General features: G+C 38.9%; 1 protein-coding gene across 18 annotated transcripts in view; it reads left to right on the top strand.

The window, feature by feature from the left end:
- Nucleotides 1-359: 359 nt before the first annotated feature.
- CACNA2D1 (calcium voltage-gated channel auxiliary subunit alpha2delta 1) overlaps nt 360-17080 on the top strand; it is a 496237-nt gene continuing 479516 nt past the window's right edge. For 16 of the 18 annotated variants that reach the window (XR_010158889.1, XR_010158887.1, XR_010158886.1 and 13 more), the window contains exon 1: nt 360-1098. Coding sequence is in view for 13 of the 18 variants with exons in the window: in XM_009453456.5 (XP_009451731.1) it covers nt 1004-1098 (95 nt within the window). In the remaining 5 variants the exon portion in view is untranslated. The remainder of the gene's footprint in view (nt 1099-17080) is intronic. The other 2 variants (XM_063815431.1, XM_016957653.4) reach the window with 1 other exon arrangement.

Raw genomic sequence — 17080 nt, 5'->3', positions numbered from 1 at the left:
GCCAGGTGAGCCGAGCAGTACCTGGGCGTGGGACCGCTGGCACAAAGGGCACCCAGCCCCGGCAGAGGCTCTAACCTATGGCACACGCGGGCATATAGTGCCACCTGGTAGAGAGTCAACAGTGGTGCTTTAAAATGCAATACAAACCCCTCCTACATTTGTTGTCAAATCACTTCACGATTCCCAGGCAGGCAGTGGATTCTGCGCCTGGGAGTAGGGCTGGGGGGGAACACTGCCTGCATGTGCAAAAATAACCCCCGAAGACGCGAGCCAAGTCCTGGGTTGGAGCCTCTGCAGCCTGTGGATGCCCGCTGGGCGGCTGGCCGTCCCCTGGGAGCCCCCCGGGGCTGGTCCGCTCCGCCTGCGCACGCCGGGCGGCGGGAGCGAGCCGGCGCCGACTTTGGGAGTTCCTGGCTGCCTTGTATGGAGGGCTGCTCCCGGCCCGTCTCCGCCCGACTGCTCTGACGCCCAGCCCTCCCGCTGCCCACCCCCAGCCGCCTCCCTCTGACTTGCCTAAGAAGCCAGACGGAGCCTCTCGCTTCCACAAGTCTCTCTGCCTGCCATTCCCCGATTCCTGCAGCCACCCCCACCCTCCAGCGCCGTCACCCCTCCTCCGCCCCCGCCCCCGCCTCCGCCTTCGCCTCGGCAATCGGGGGAATAAATCAGGGAGGAAACCGAGAGGGAGAGCGAGAGCGCGCGAGCGCCGGCGGGCTCACCGAGGTCTGTTTCCAAAGTCGCCCTTGATGGCGGCGGAGGCAAGGCGGCCGCGGCGCGGAGCAGCCGACGCACGCTAGTGGGTCCGCCCGCCACCGCCCCTTCCCCGGCGCCCGCTCCCGCCCTTGCCGTCCCCCGCGCGGCTCCGCGCCTCGGGCCCCGGGCGCAGCCGGCCCTCCAGACGCCCGCGGTCCCGGCGGCGTGTGCTGCTCTTCCTCCGCCCGCGGTTTCCAGCGCCGCTCCTTCCCCCGCTTGGGCAGGGAGGGGGCATTGATCTTCGATCGCGAAGATGGCTGCTGGCTGCCTGCTGGCCTTGACTCTGACACTTTTCCAATCTTTGCTCATCGGCCCCTCGTCGGAGGAGCCGTTCCCTTCGGCCGTCACGTAAGTCGGCGGGCCGGGCAGGGAGCGCCGGCCGAGGGGCGCCGCGGGAGTTGGGGGTGGGGGTCGGTCCCCGAGTCGCGGGGCTTTTCCGCCCGTGGGGGTGGGGAGCGAGCGGCCGGGGAGCCAGGCTCGGATGCGGAGACGCCGGGCAGGCGGTGCGCGCCGCTCGCCGCTGGAATGCGTCCCGAACCGGCGTCTCGGGCGCCTCCGCGGGGCCGGGCACTGGGGGCCGACTGTCCCGGGAAGCGCCCGCCGACGACTCGCGGCGTCTCAGCCCGTCTCTAACGGGATTCTCTAGACTTCAGAGTGCAGCCGTACTGGGGAAAAAAGTTTCCAGCCAGCTCACCCGCTCTGATTCAACCCAGTTCAATAAAAAGTTATGTTTTGGTTGGGTAATTTACAAATAGGTAATTTCAGGCTTGCCGAGGTAGCGTGGACTTCCCCCGCACTTGGCCTCCGAGATGCTCTTTAATTGCTGTAGTGCCCAAACTCGTTTTATCCCACATTACTGGATGCACTTGACAGCCTTCCGATTAGACGCGTGCTGGCTCCTCGCGGCCGAGCGTGCTGTCCACGCAGGGGGCTCACAGGTACTGGGACCACGCGATCCAACCTCCCCAACCCATTATTTGAAACATCTAAGTGTCGGCAGACACGCGGTCCCTGTTCTTCAAATGAATAGAGCCTATTCTTTGAAGGAGGGACTATTTCCAGTCTCCTACAAATTTTCTTTTATTTTTACCATTTCTAAAATAACTTTTAAAAACCTCACTGCTGTTCTGGAAATAGAGGGCTTATAGGTAGCTATAGTCACACCACAGGAAGGGAATGAAAAATAATAATTCTCTCCTCTCTTAGCAAAATAGAATCAAACTCAATGGCACATATAAATATATACATATTTTTTAATGCACCGAATAGCCTATCCGGCATTCTGGGAAAGCATTTATTTTGGTTCTTGAAGCTTCTTTAAAGCTTCTAAAGGTAGGTAATCTTAAGTGGATGAGTCACTTTAATGCATTTTACATAACAAAAACAAAGCCCAAGGTAGCTTTCCCGGTATTTATGCTGCTGGGAGTTACTTGCTGTCCTTTGTTGGCTGAGTGCTGAATACAGGAGTTTTTGGTGGAAAGTAACAGTGAATCTTTAGCGGTTGAAACCCTGCGGCTATTATTTAAGATTCAGTTTTAAGTATTTATTACCTTAGGTGTCAGTGCAACAATCTGGAGGATGCATATTCTATCCCGGAGAAGGGGAGTGTCTAATTTTTGTTGTCATTGATTTACAGTAATGTTCTTCTTTAGATAATCTTCCATAAAACTGATTGCAGATCCTTTTTGTTATGAAGCAAAAGGGTAAATGCCATCTGGAGATCTTCGTTTAATTGGCAGGATGTTCCAGTCAGATATTTTTAAACATAAAAAGAGTAAGAATCACCCTAAGGATGCTTCAGAATTATTTACTCTTATTAAGGCATCACACTTCCATTTAATTTTTTAAGTCTGTTTGTTGCTTGGCCTGTAAAGTGAGAACTCAAATGAGTCGCTTGCATTCTGTGTCAAATAAATAAGTGGCTCTTTAAAAAACAATCACTTTCTAAATGTGTTCCGATTACTCATTTTTACAGTGTTGTTTTTAACTGACAATTTATCAATATTTTTATCATGGGAGGGGATACATCATCATACCATTGGGGAAAACTACAACAAAATACAACCTTTTATTCCTCAACATACTGTGGTAAAATATTAATGTAAAAATCCTTATTGTTAAGAAGAACATCTGCAATAATGCTTTCCTAAAATTATAAGTAAATCAATTTTCATGGTCAGAAATTTACTAGACACAAGAAAGAGTATATATAGTGGGTTAAAATGGGAAGTAGGACATCACAATTTCTTTTCTTTGGAAGGATCTGAAATTTTTTTTAACGATGAAAATTCAAGATATTTTCAAATTATATAAGACATTGATTATTTAATGAATGAAATACTTAATAAAAGGTTTTGTGGAGCGAAGTCAATCTCCTGTAGGTAATCTTAACAATATTTTTGGAAGCCTTCTGCATCTTCAGTTTTTCATTTGAAAAGTTAGTAACACTGTCTTCTGAGGAAAGAACTGATGGTTGACATTTGTACTTCATGTTAGATTTCTGAATAAACTTTATGAAATTAAAAAATGCAATATTTTTCATAAAGATGTGCCATTTGCTTTTCTTTCGAGAAAAGAATTCATATGCACTGTTTAATCAGGACAAATCTCAAATCTTTGGGGGAAAATTTCAAATTTATAAAAACTGAGTACAAAGATTGTAGTGTCAATAAAGGCAAATTATTATGCTTCTGTATATCAATTTCTCTCGGAATCATTAGTAAATATTTTTGGGTTTTTTTTTTGCCAGTTTCATTTTTCACAGAAAAAGTAATGTAAGAAGTTTTTATCAGCTGAAGAGGAAGAGCATGCCATCACACACTATAAAATTAATTATGCACTAATTGGAGTTGGACTTCAATTAGAATTAGTAGTTCAAAGTTGTTTTTTTTAAAAATATAGAGTGTTTACATTTGCGTGAAGGGCTTAAATTCTATTATGGTAAAACAAATGATGTGTCAGTTAAGTATCTTCTTTCATTTTTTGCTCTCCTGTTTAACATACATTCTAATATAAATTTTCTTTTGGATTAAAGTAGTAGTTAACCTGTTCTAAGAGTTAACACTAAAATAGATGTTTTTCAGACAAGGAAATTTTGATACGATTATTTCTCTGGGTTAGGTGTTTCTTTTGGAAATGTTTGTCTCCCTAAGGTGTGAAACATAAATACATGATATGGTAGCAGCCACGTAATGTGTATTGGTTGATACATAAATGGAAAATATATCATTTTTATGCTATAGTATGCACATGTCATATTGGTATTTTTAAAATGTAGCTTTCAAAAAGGGTAGTTGTCCGTTTTTCTAGAAATAATTTCTTGCCACATGTTAAAAGACTTCTATTTTAAAATTTAGAATTACATGTGTGATAGAATCTATTTACAAATGCAATTAAAAATATATAGTTATAACTATTAATATCAAACTTTTATCTCAATCACATCAAAATGCCAGTCAGTCTACAATAATTGGCTGAGAGCCTATTGGTATACAGGGATTTTAATATAAAGTGTACAATGGTATAAATATAAAACTAAGAATTGTGGATATCCACAGGAAATAAGCATAAATTCTCATAGAAGTATAGTACTTTTGGCTTTAATTACTTAGGATATTTTTTTTTCCTGTTATTAGAGAAATTTGTGTTTAAGGCTATAAAGGAGAAATTTTGTATGTCAGGATATTGTAATGGATATCTGTTCCATGCATTATAAGTGACATAATTATTCTCACTTGAAGTCAGCAGTTTCTGTTTACATTTTACATACACAAGGAAATGTGCCATATGATCAATTATGAGATAAAATATTAAATGTAAAATAAAACCTGAAACAGTAAACATTAATAAACTTTTCTCAAGTCTTTAATTTTGTTCTCATCGGCTTAACCATATAACATTTATTATTCCACAGATGTATGTTTTAAAATATGCAACAATAGATATATTTTTCCACGTAAGCAGTAATATTATGTTAAATTTATTAATGTTACACATAGCTATATGTGTAGCTATTTGGATTGGCATTTGAATGAAAATTAAGCAGACTGAAATGGATATAATTTTTGAAAAAAATGTAAGAAAATACAAGAATCTAAGCATATTATGGTTTATTAAAGGGAAATAAAATGTGCCTTTATTATCTCCCCCTCCCATGGCTTTCATTAATTTAATTTAATAAATATACATAAAATTTGAATATAAAGTAGGTGGTTCATTTTGACAATAGATAAGAGCTTTACAGTTGTTTTCTTCACAACAAACTGTGTAGACATCTTTCTGTTATTTCTCCAACATTGATAAAACTAACAATAAAATACTCTTCTTTCTAGGGTTTACACATAGTAAATTTTTACAAAAACATAACATATGGAAATTATTGTGCTAAAATTTAGTATATATAGGAGTATATATTCATAAACAATAATGCATTGAGAAATTTTACAAATAATTTTTACAATAGTGCTCATAACAAACTATATAATTTACATATTCTCTGGAGTATCATTATATAAAGCACCTCTTAAGGTTTCTCTTGATTTCCCTATTTCTCAATATAGATGCAAGTTTCCAAGAATTTCCTAGCACATGTCTTCAAGCTATTTATAACTTTAAATTGGAGATTTAAATGGGTAAAATGAAACATATCTTAGGCAAATCATGCAATTTGTTGATCTCATTTAATGTCTTATATGTATGGACATAAGCATTTCTAACATAAGTATACATAGCATTTTGGGAAAAAAATCAGAATTTCAGTATTTCAAAAAAGTAACATTTTATTGTTATTAAAATGACAACGGTCCATTATTTCTATTAAAAGAGCTGTCTGTGGTAGTGTTTCAAAAAGCAGGTCAGCTGCTTTCCATGGGGAACAAACTTTGTTCTATTATATCGCCTCCACATTTACTTAAGGCTTACAGTGTGCATCAAGCACTGTGTCACTAAGTGTGTCAACCAGTCTTTTCATGAACTATCTGTGAGCAGTACCACGATTGTTCCCAAGGCTTTCATACAGTTGCTTTCCAGTAAACTGGGAATGGGCTGTGATGGCCAACCATGTAGCTTACACATGATTCATTTTTTTGTGTGTGCACTGAAACATGTAAACGATTGTGTAGTGTTGTTTACAGAGTTGAAAGAAAAAGGCAATTGACCTCAATGTCAATTAAGTAAAAGTGGCAGCACTTTGTGAAAAAATACTATGTTACTACCTTTTCCTTGAGAGCCCAAAATATTAACATTGTATAATTAGATAACTTTCCTAGTTTGTATCACTATATAGTATTCTATTTAATAGATAGTATTTTATACATATGCAAATACACATATATACGTGTGTATGTCCATACATATTTTTAAAACTTTAAGTGGATTGACAGAGTAGAAAAACCTCAGTAAGGTAAGTTTATTAACAAGTGTGCATACCTTAGGTCTTCTGTCAGTCCACAACTGTTTTCAGGGATTAAATCTAACTTAATAACACCAGCATTTAAGAATGATTTGCCAAGACAATTAAATGAGATATTGCATACACAAGCAGCCTGAAAATGCTCAAGTCCTATAGAGATGGGTTACTAACATAATTGACAAGTAATTAAAAAAGTGATTCTAAAGACAGTTTTGCTGTCTTTTAAACAAGTGTGAGAAAGAAACTATACCATTTGAAATGTTGGCACCTATTGAAAGTTCTTTACATACTAAGCAGTTTTATTTCTTTCATTTAGATAAGATATACTTTGAAATTTAGAATTAAACATATTTGGTGGTGTGATATTTTAGGAATGAAGGCAAATGTGCACAGGTTTAAAATTTTTATTTGTAAAATATAAGCTCTTAAATATCCCTTCTTTGTAGGCTTTACATCTTTTGTAGTAATTCAGTACATAGAATCAGCTACTCTTAGCAGTTTTTAAAAATGAGTAAAGAAAGCGGTCATTGCTCCTTTATATTTTGCCACTTGTTTGTACAGGTTATGAACGAGGAAAAGATTGACTTTGTGGCCTCAACAAACCGGCACACTTTTTATAGTTAATTTCAATAATTCAGAATTAGGCTGTTATATATAAAGCAATATTTGAAGTTCTCTTTGAATATGAATGTGGGATATTTCTGGCTAAATGTTATTTTAACATTTGCTTCTGCTGATTTTTTTTAACCATATGCTCTGTGGATTTAAAAAAATTAGGATACATTTAAAATTCTGTATCATAAATGGAAGAACAACTTAAACTAGAACTGGTGGCAGTAGAAAATAACGGTGCTGGCCATTTTAAATGCTTCAGATTTGGGGATAATCTTACTGTCTATTTGAAGCTCTTTTTTTCTGTGTAATTAAAAATACGCTATGGTGGTCTTCTGGCAAATGATGGAAAGTAATTCCAATGTTATTTTATTCAAATAATAAATTCTGGTTTCTCTCTCTTTCATACACACACATGCATATAATTACTATTAACCATAACATTATTATTTGTATATAACATCAAATCAAATGAAAAATTTTAAAATGTGTTTAAGTTACCCGTGATCAGACCTCAATTTCCGGTCCTTTTCACTTCAATCTGTGCTCCCTGTTTCAGATTTCCTGTTATCACCAGACATTTCTCTCTAAGAGAAATTGTTGAGGGATTTTGATATACAGATAAACCTGTAATATGTAATCAACACATACCAAAGTTGTCAAGCAAGTCTAGAGAATTGTTTCTTTTGATATTTGCCCAATACCTTAGGGATAATTAGGGAAAAGAGGGGAAAGAGCTAATAAAATTTTTCTAAGGTGCATACTGTCAAACTATGTGAAGGGATGGTTAAATATTAATAATGCCATATTTTGAGAGTTACAAGAGGGATGGTGCAATGAAATAAATGGGCTCAGGCAGACTGCAAAAATCTCTTGTTTTTAAAAAGTGAGCAACAGGCATTGTGGTGAAAATACTCTCAGGAGTGATGGATGTGTAAGTGGGGCAGAGAGAAGAGCCCTCAGATTTATGAGGTGCAAAATTACATTAAAGATACTAAAGGTAGCAGTTGGTTATTTTTCTTAATGCTTCTGTTTTCTTCATTTCCCATATGAGCTTGGTTATATTGGAAATGCTGCTTCCTAAACATAATAATCATTTTTAGAAGCTTAAATATTCACATTTGGAAATTCACCTTAGAGACGAAAGACAATAAAATTATCTAGATCTCAGAACTTAAGTACTTAAAAATTCTTAGTTTTTATGAAATTCTGGGAAATGGTTTATTGGATAAGAAACACTAGTATAACATTTAATTAAGAGCTTAAGTGCTAATCAACAAGAAAGAAATTCCATTAGAAAATTTTTTTCATTAGATTACAAGAAAGAAATAACTTGCAGGTAAGCAGCCTTCTAGGTAGTATACTTAAAACTAGGCTTCTAAATAAATAGTACATTTTATTTTTGAAGTTGTTTTAATTTATACTGCCTTTTTAAATATTTCTTGTTTCAAATATTTTTTAACACCAAATATAATTTAATTCAACAATTAACGTGATGATTATTATTATTCAGTGCAAATTACGTACTGCGCTGAGCTACATGTTGAGAATACAAACTGAGGGAAGAGAGTCCCTAAGGAAAACATTAGCAACTCCAAGCTGACTATGGAACACTGGGATACATCAGAGCATGACCAAGGAAAAAGTACATTGCATACTGAAGGGGCATGGTCTAAAGAAACGTGGTCTGTTCTTTGTTAGGCATTGGACTTGTCAATTGGAAGTGATGTTGGTAGCTATTGGCTTAAGTCTGGTTATAAATTTCTTGCATCCTGACCCAAGGAGGGGATGAGCAGTGCTCATATTACATCGACATTTGCAATAGCCCTGTTTGGTGTACCAACACAAATTTGGTCTTCTATCCTGTGTTGCTGTTGAGATTTTTAAATTAAAAAACAAAAAGTAATAGGTTTGAATCATAATATGTAGAAGATGGATTAAGGCGGGCCAGTATATTAGGCAGAGGCAATGAGACTAGTTAGTATACCATTGCAGCATTCACTGAACCAGAGATGATGCCCGAGGTTTCAAAAGATTAGTGGCAGTGAGAAGGTGAAGCAGGTATGAAGTAGAAGTACAATTTCAGGACTTGGTGGTTGTGAGATTTGGGGAATCAGGAAAGGAAGAAGAATTGGAGAAGACTTTTAGATCTCTAACATGTAGATCATGTGTCATTAAATTTTGTAGGCTAGAGAACACAGGAGGAATGCAGGTTGATGTTGTGAGAGTGGGAGTAGGTTGATCGTTGGACATTTGGAGTTTGCAGTGTCTTTTAGATGTCTGTTAGGCCCTTAGAAATATGTATCTGGGCCGGGCATGGTGGCTCACACCTGTAATCCCAGCACTTTGGGAGGCCGAGGTGGGCAGATCATGAGGTCAGGAGAGATCGAGACAATCCTGGCTAACACGGTGAAACCCCATCTCTACTAAAAATACAAAAAATTAGCCGGGTGTGATGGCATGCGCCAGTAGTCCCAGCTGCTGAGGAGGCTGAGGCAGGGGAATCACTTGAACCCGGGAGGCGGATGTTGCAGTGACCCAAGATTGTGCCACTGCACTCCAGCCTGGGTGACAGAGTGAGACTCCGTCTCAAAAAAAAAAAAAAAAGTATCTAAAGAGAGTTTGGAGACAAATTCAGAGAGCAATACCTTTGAAGGCAGAAGAAGGATTTTTTTCATGTATTTAACACATATTTATCTATAATCTACTAAGATAGACACTGAGTTTCAAAAGAAGGGCCTTGATTTACAGTTTCATTTTGCGGAGAGGTCAAACTAGATGACCCCTTAAAGGAAGTCATCAGGCCGCTGATGAAAGAAAGAAGTCTGAGTAGCGTGTCAGGGACAGAAGCATGGTTTCAGTGGCTTGAGGAGTTGGTCAAGTTGAGAATATGGAGACAAGTGCAGATTGTTCCTTCCAGGAATTCGGTGACATGAGGAAAGTGAGAGATAATAGAGTAAATTCAGAGGAAGACATTATCCTTAGCAAACTAACACAGGAACAGAAAACCAAATACTGCATGTTCTCGCTTATAAAGTGGAGCAACATAATGAGAACACATGGACACATAGAGGGGATCAACACACACTGGGACCTTTCAGAGGGTGGAGAGTGGGAGGAGTGAGAGGATCAGAAAAAATAACTAATGAGTACTAGACTTAATGCCTGGCTGATGAAATCATCTGTACAACAAACCCCTATGACACAAGTTTACCTATGTTACATACCTCCACTTTTATCCCTCAACTTAAAAATAAAAGTTAAGAAAAAACAATAAATAGTAAGTTAATATTAGGCCGTTTGGGATTGTAAATTGTACAAAACCATAGGACTATCTTAAACCAAAAAGAGAAATATTTTTAAATGGTAGTGGAGCTGGATGATCCATCATGGGAGTTCAGGTCAAGGATGTTCCAACAACTGCAGAAAAAGGTGAGACTGCTATCATGATAATCTCTCAAGTCATTTTCTGCTTTTCTTTGTGTCACTTCTTTCTTCTCTTTCTCTATAAATTGGCATTATCTGCCTCCAGTGCTCATGGTGTTGAATGGTTGTGAGGGATTATGTTTTCTCCTTTGAAGCCTTGAACCAGCTTGAGTGTAGAATTCTAGTCCTAAAGATAACCTCCCAAAGAAGATGTGTTGACAGTCTGAATATGGGCCAGATGGCCACTTACAGTCCATTTAATTGTGACCAGGAGATGGGATTTGGAAAAGAGACTCTGGTTGCCTGAGCTTGGGTTAGTTCACCATATCTGGTCCAGTCTTCTTAGGAGGTATTACATGGTAAAAGGCCAGTTGCTATTACCCTGGATAGGGGAAGAGCCGATTCTCAGAAAAAGGCTCTGGTGAGAAGGGTGGGGAAGGTGTGGAAGGCTGTACAGACAACTAAATAGTGTTACCAGAGGGGAGATTCCAGTATCTCAGAGGGAGAAGACCAAATGTCAGAGAGATGAAAGCAATGAGATGCCATGATTGATGGATGAATATTCTGATAGAGGCAGGTGAGGAAGGGATCAAGACTAAACACAATGTCTTACAAAGTAACTTTTGAAATATGAAACAGCCTTGAGAATTAAAGCAGATGGTTGGAATACAGGATAGATATAATTTTAATTTACTGGAGATGTTTTTAGAGGAATGATTTAAATTACATATTCCATTCTCAAGAAGGAATGACATAATTCAGAAATGTAATACATACACATTAGTAATATTCAAATTTTGAGAGGAATGGACTAGAGTTTTTCTTTCAGTGGTAGTAACAAGACTCCAGTTTGCCACTATATTACCTTTGGACACAGCAACATTTGGTTCTCACTTGTCTTTATTTTTCATTTACTTCTTTCCTAGGAGAGATTATCATCTTAAAGATTCATGTAGTTTTATAACATGTCATTAGAATTTTTTTTTTTTTTTGAGATGCAGTCTCACTGTGTCACTCAGGCTGGAGTGCAGTGGTGTGATCTCAGCTCACTGCAATCTCTGCCTCCCGGCTTCAAGTGATTCTTTTGTCTCAGCTTCCTGAGTAGCTGGGACTACAGGCGCATGCCACCACACCCGGCTAACTTTTTTGTATTTTTAGTAGAGATGGGGCTTCACCATATTGGTCAGGCTGGTCTCGAACTCCTGACCTCAAGCGATCCACCTGCCTTGGCCTCCCAAAGTGCTAGGATTACAGGCGTGAGCCGCGACACCCAGCCGATGTCATTAGATTTTAAAAGTGTGTGGTGCTTGTGGTAGAAAGATCTTCCAGTAATATCATTGAAAAAGAAACAGATAAAAGAACAAATAGTTCTTTCCTTTGGCAATTGAGCATTACTTATTCATTAATTTTGAGCAGATAGTAGTGGTTTACTGCCCCACTCTATTGGTGCTTCCTGCCCCCAGTAGAAGGGAGAAGTTTTGGTCGAAACAGATCCTTGTCAAGAAAAGAAAACAGTAAACTCTAGAAGATAAAAAAACCACCGGAAGTTGGGCGAGGGCTCGCTTGTAGGCTCAGCTGTTGGGGAGGCTGAGGCAGGAAGATCGCTGGAGCCCAGGAGTTCAAATCTTGCCTGGGCAACATAGGCTCATCTCTAAACAAATAAACAAACAAAAAACTGACAGAATATCCCTGCAAAGCATATCCTTGGTTAACCCTCACTGAGGCATCTCAGGTCTCTTGAAGGTCTGGAAATTACTGGCACTTGCCATCACGGCAGTTCCTGAGTTTCCAAGATGAATGAATGAATGGTTAGGATTGCAAATGCCAGTGGATCTAAGAATCAGTCTTCATCTCATTGGTACTATTGCAGTGTGGAAAAACCATGCTTGCGGTTTGTGGCAAGAGATGAGAAGAGTTAGGGTGGGCTATTTATTTCCCTTTTGTGACTTTGCTCTTTTTTCTCTCCCATAGATATTCACAGTTTGAACTAATTTTGGTGTCTCCACCTGCAGTGTCTGAACAGTAATAATTACTAACAATCATCCTTCAATTACAATAATATTGTTTTCTGACATTTTTGAGCTCCTTCTGTATGCCAGGCACTATTAATTAGTACTCTCCAATTTTTTTTTTTTTTTTTTTTTTTAAGACAGAGTCTTGTTCTGTTGCCCAGGCTGGAGTGGAGTGGCATGATCTCGGCTCACTGCAACCTCCACCTCCTGGGTTCAAGTGATTCTCCTGCCTCAGCCTCCCTAGTAGCTGGGATTACAGGTGTGTGCGACCATGCCTGGCTAATTTTTGTATTTTTAGTAGAGATAGGGTTTCACCATGTTGGCCAGGCTGGTCTCCAACACCTGACCTCAGTAATCCACCCACCTCAACCTCCCAAAGTGCTGGGATTACAGGCGTAAGCCACTGCGCCTGGCCTCATGTTTTTTAATCCATCTAACCTTCAAGGCAATCCTCGGAGATAAGTATTATTATTATCTTTGTTTTGTAAATGCGGGAACAAGTTTAGGGTATGAAGAACTTTTTTGAATTTCCTTAGGAGTTCAGATTTGATCTCAAGCAGCTCAATTCTAGATTCCTATACTTACCTGCTGAACTTTGCTGCCCTTTGCAGGAGCTTTGAGGTCCTAACATCTATTATCTCGCCTGGCTGCATATTCCAGCAATAAGATTGAGAGAGAGGAGTCATGTAAAGTAGAGCATAACTAACTCTCAGCCTTGATTTCTCCATCTGTAGAACAAAGATAGTATTTTTGCTTCCTGCATCCAATGTTATCGTGAGGATTAAATGAAAGAATGCGTGGGGAACTTTGAAGGACTGTTTAATAGCCAGGCTTCATTATGTGTGCCTTATGTGGTTTTTCTGCCTTTAAGAGATCATGAATTGATGACTATGGATTAGTGAGCTAGATTATTGTGCTAATATATAACCATTTGGGCCATGAGAAAAACTTAAAATGAATGGAAAAAGGGATGCTTAGCAGGTCTTAAAAATGTCTCCTCCTAAAACCTGTGCAGCCTTTCATCATAAAAGGGAAAGGGAAAGAGATGCAGTGGAGTGTAAGTGGAATAGGGTGGGTGAACTGTTCCATCCCTAGGTTAAGGACAAAACCAGTGTCCTAAAAGAGACCGTGAAGAAAGCAGAACCACAAAGCATTTGATGTGCTTTGTTGTGACATTTCAGTCAGCACCTGTTGTAGGAGAACTGTGCCACAGAGAGTGAATCTATTTTTAAAAGTCATAGCTTTACCACCAATATCCTCTCATTGTCAAAGATGTGAGTTTTTAGCCTCAAAACAGAATATCTGAAAGTTAATAATGCAATCTATCCAGGATGTTTATAGAAATGATTCCAGACTACCCTACAAATTGAGCAAGTGCAGGATAGTAAAATCAAGACCAGTTGCATTTTTCGCAACCAATACAGAAGTTGGCAAAAATCTGCCAAGAGCGTACTGAAAAAGGCCAGCGTTTACTTGACTCATCCAGCTGATGGTTAGTTACACTCATCTAACTCCAGCCCTTCACTTTGCAATATAAATGGAGTGGAGCCTCTCATAAACACTGTTCTCTTGTTGGTAGAAATCAAACACCGAAATAAAATTTCTGGTGCAAATTTGTAGTTGATTTATGGATAAAAGATGTTTTAGATTAACCAATACATTAATACCATGACTAATGATTAATAATTACAACTTGATGATAACCATTGAAGCAGCAAGCTTTCGATGCCAGGAATCTGGTTTTTTTTTTTGAGATGGAGTCTGTCTCTATCACCCAGGCTGGAGTGCAACTGCCTGATCTTAGCTCACTGCAACCTCCGCCTCCTGGGTTCAAGCAATTCTCCTGCCTCAGCCTCCTGAGTAGCTGGGATTACAGGTGCCAACCACCATGCCTGGCTAATTTTTTTATATTCTGAGTAGAGACGGGGTTCACCATATTGGCCAGGCTGGTCTCGGGCTCCTGACCTCAGGTGATCTGCCTGCCTCGGCTTCCCAAAGTATTAGGATTACAGGTGTGAGCCACTGCGCCCAGCCAACATGGCCTTTTTATAGCAGTCATTTTGACATTTGCCATAGAAAAGAATGTGTAAAATTTTTATGAAGTTTGTCACTTTAAAAATACCACCCTGTCTTTGTCATGACATTTTATTAGAATTGACTTAAATTTACATCTGCAAAAATGTTGGGGGACTTAAACAAATGGGCCATAGGAAGCCTCAGGAAGATGGGCACAATGGAGGCTGTGCAGACTGCTCTAAATTAAACATATTAGCTGCTTGGCTGTCAGTCCAAACACCTGATTTTCCTGTCGATATAAGTGTAGAAATTGGCATTAATTTTTATGAGGCAAAATTTTATTGTGAATGGGTAGCTTAGTTCCCAGAGGATTGATACATGGGTGTCAAGGTCTACTGGTGAGTAATTGTTTAAAATTTATATTTTTCCTCGATGGTAATGAATAAACATAGGGGAATGGTAACTCATCACAGACCAAACCATGCGTGATAATTATATGAGGTCATTCATCTCCTTAAATTATCAGATGTGACACAACCTGTCTGTGTGGCATCTAAAGGCCAGCTGAGTCCCGGCTGTACATGACTGTGACAGAGGAGCCATTTGAAGGTTGCAAGTCTTGGATTTGGTCCTACCCCTTTTGGGTTTTTCCACATGTGAAGTAAATTGGCTCCTGGACTCTATTCTTGTAATATGCACAGGGAGCCAAAACCTGGGGTCAGCAGGCTACTCAGAATCGATTTTTTTTCCTTCTTCCTTCTGTTGCCTCTATATATCTACCCTAATTGCAGAGAAACACATACATCAGTCACATACACAGATATGTACATATTTATATGATATGTGCATACATATAATACATATTACACAATAAACATCATATATATATTATAATGATTTATATCAAGTGAAAGTTATAAGATATGAAGAAAATATACATGCAGATTCAGATATGCTACATGTACATAGAATATATACATTTAGAAAACATTATAAAACCTGAAAATGCTTTGTAGTATCCAGAAATGCCATCATCCATGGAAAAGATTGTAAATTTATTAGGAGTAACTGAAACATCAAAGTGGATGTGATATATAACTGCTGATTATTTTACTTTTTTGTCCAGTCGGAATCCTGTGATCCTACTCTTTCACATCTTCAAACCCACAGTGGTTCTGTATTGCTCTACTAACTCCCAAAAATTGCTAAGTTGATAGATACTTAAGTAAAGCCAGAACCATATGAGTCTATGCTATGGTAGTTCAGAGGACTCAAGGTAGGCAATCTGGTATGGTGGGAATATTCAGGATTTTGAGTCAGAGAATCCCAAGGTTGAACCCTGCTTCTGGTATAGCCTGTGTGATCTTGGAAAGTTAATTTTCTTTCAGTTTCATTTCATATTCTGTAAAAGAGTATCACATACCGTACCTTTTAGGGGAAATTGTAAGGCTTAAATGAGAGGCCATGAAGTACTTGTCTATGTATATTCCACTGAATTTATTGAGCAAAGAGTGAAAAGTGTTAGTTCTTTCATCTTTTCTGATTCTAATGTGGAGCCATGAGAACTAGACATTTTTCTTGATTTTCTAATCTACTCCTGGAGGCATCTATGGAGATTAGTAAAGATTACTGTTTTCTCTTATGCTTTTCACATTTATCTGATTAGAACACTAGGGGAAAATCTCTGGAATGGGAGTGGGAAAGGGAGGTCCAAGTCATAAAATAAATAAATAAAATGCAACAGATGGTTCCTTGCTTATCGTCCTGAGGTTATGTTTAAGATTTTTTATGCTATGTGTCATGGCTTTTGTCTGAAGCTGAAGATGGCTGTTTGCTCCATATCCTTTCTGTTTACTAAATCAGTACAGATTCCTGCCAAGTTACACAGGTTTCCTATAATTTAAATGGATTTAGATGTTGGATCTATGCTGAGTATCATTAAAGCTTCATTCTTGTATGTGACTATCAAGTAATTACAATTCTAAAAAGTGATCATATATGGTGTGGTTGCGGCCTTTCTGTTTTTTGTTTGTTTGGTTGTTTTTTTTTTTTATTTTTTTAAAGACAAGATCTTGCTCTGTTGTCCATGCCTAGCTAGTTTTAAAAAAATATTTTGGAGATACGGAGTCTTGCTGTCTCACTATGTTGCCCAGGCTCGTCTCAAACTCCTGACCTCAGGTGATCCTCCTGCTTCAGCCTCCCAAAGTGCTGGGATTACAGGCGTGAGCCATTGCATCTGGCCTTGGGTTGCTGCCTTTCTAATCAGGTTTCCTCATCTGAAGCAGAGGACAGATATTCATTTGAGTGACTTTTTAATTCTCCTCAAAATGGTTCATAACTAGTACCATATTAATGGTATAGAAGAGAAGTCATTGCATTAAAAAATTGATGCTTTTGAACATCAGAGTTTAATTATTTCATGGAACTTGCATGGTTGGTTAAAAGTGCAGATTCAAAGCTCAGCTCTACAATTAGCTGGGTAACTTGAACAAGTCAACCTTCCCATTGATAAAACTTCATAGGGTTCTTGTAAGGATTAAAAATATTCATGTAAAACACTGCATGTAGAAAGCACTGAACAAATATACTCTGATTAGAAGCAGGATAACAGTCTAATCAGGTGACATGGGTTCCTGTTTGCTTCCACCATTAACTAGATGTAAGACCTACCTTGGTAACATCTTGTAAGGAAGAATTTCTGGCTTTAGCACTATCCAACACATAATTGCTCACCTCCTGTTTCTTAAAAACTTGGTTTTAGTTGTTACAGAATTGTAATTCATGTATCTATTGACCATAAATTAGATCTTTCTTGGTACTTGAGCACTCCCATGCTTGTGGTTATGCTCCTGAA

The sequence above is a fragment of the Pan troglodytes genome, chromosome 6, assembly GCF_028858775.2.
Source record: "Pan troglodytes isolate AG18354 chromosome 6, NHGRI_mPanTro3-v2.0_pri, whole genome shotgun sequence".
Classification (NCBI taxonomy): Eukaryota; Metazoa; Chordata; class Mammalia; order Primates; family Hominidae; genus Pan; species Pan troglodytes.
The sequence above is the reverse complement of the archived record's forward strand: the minus strand, read 5'-3'. Positions and strand labels throughout refer to the sequence as shown.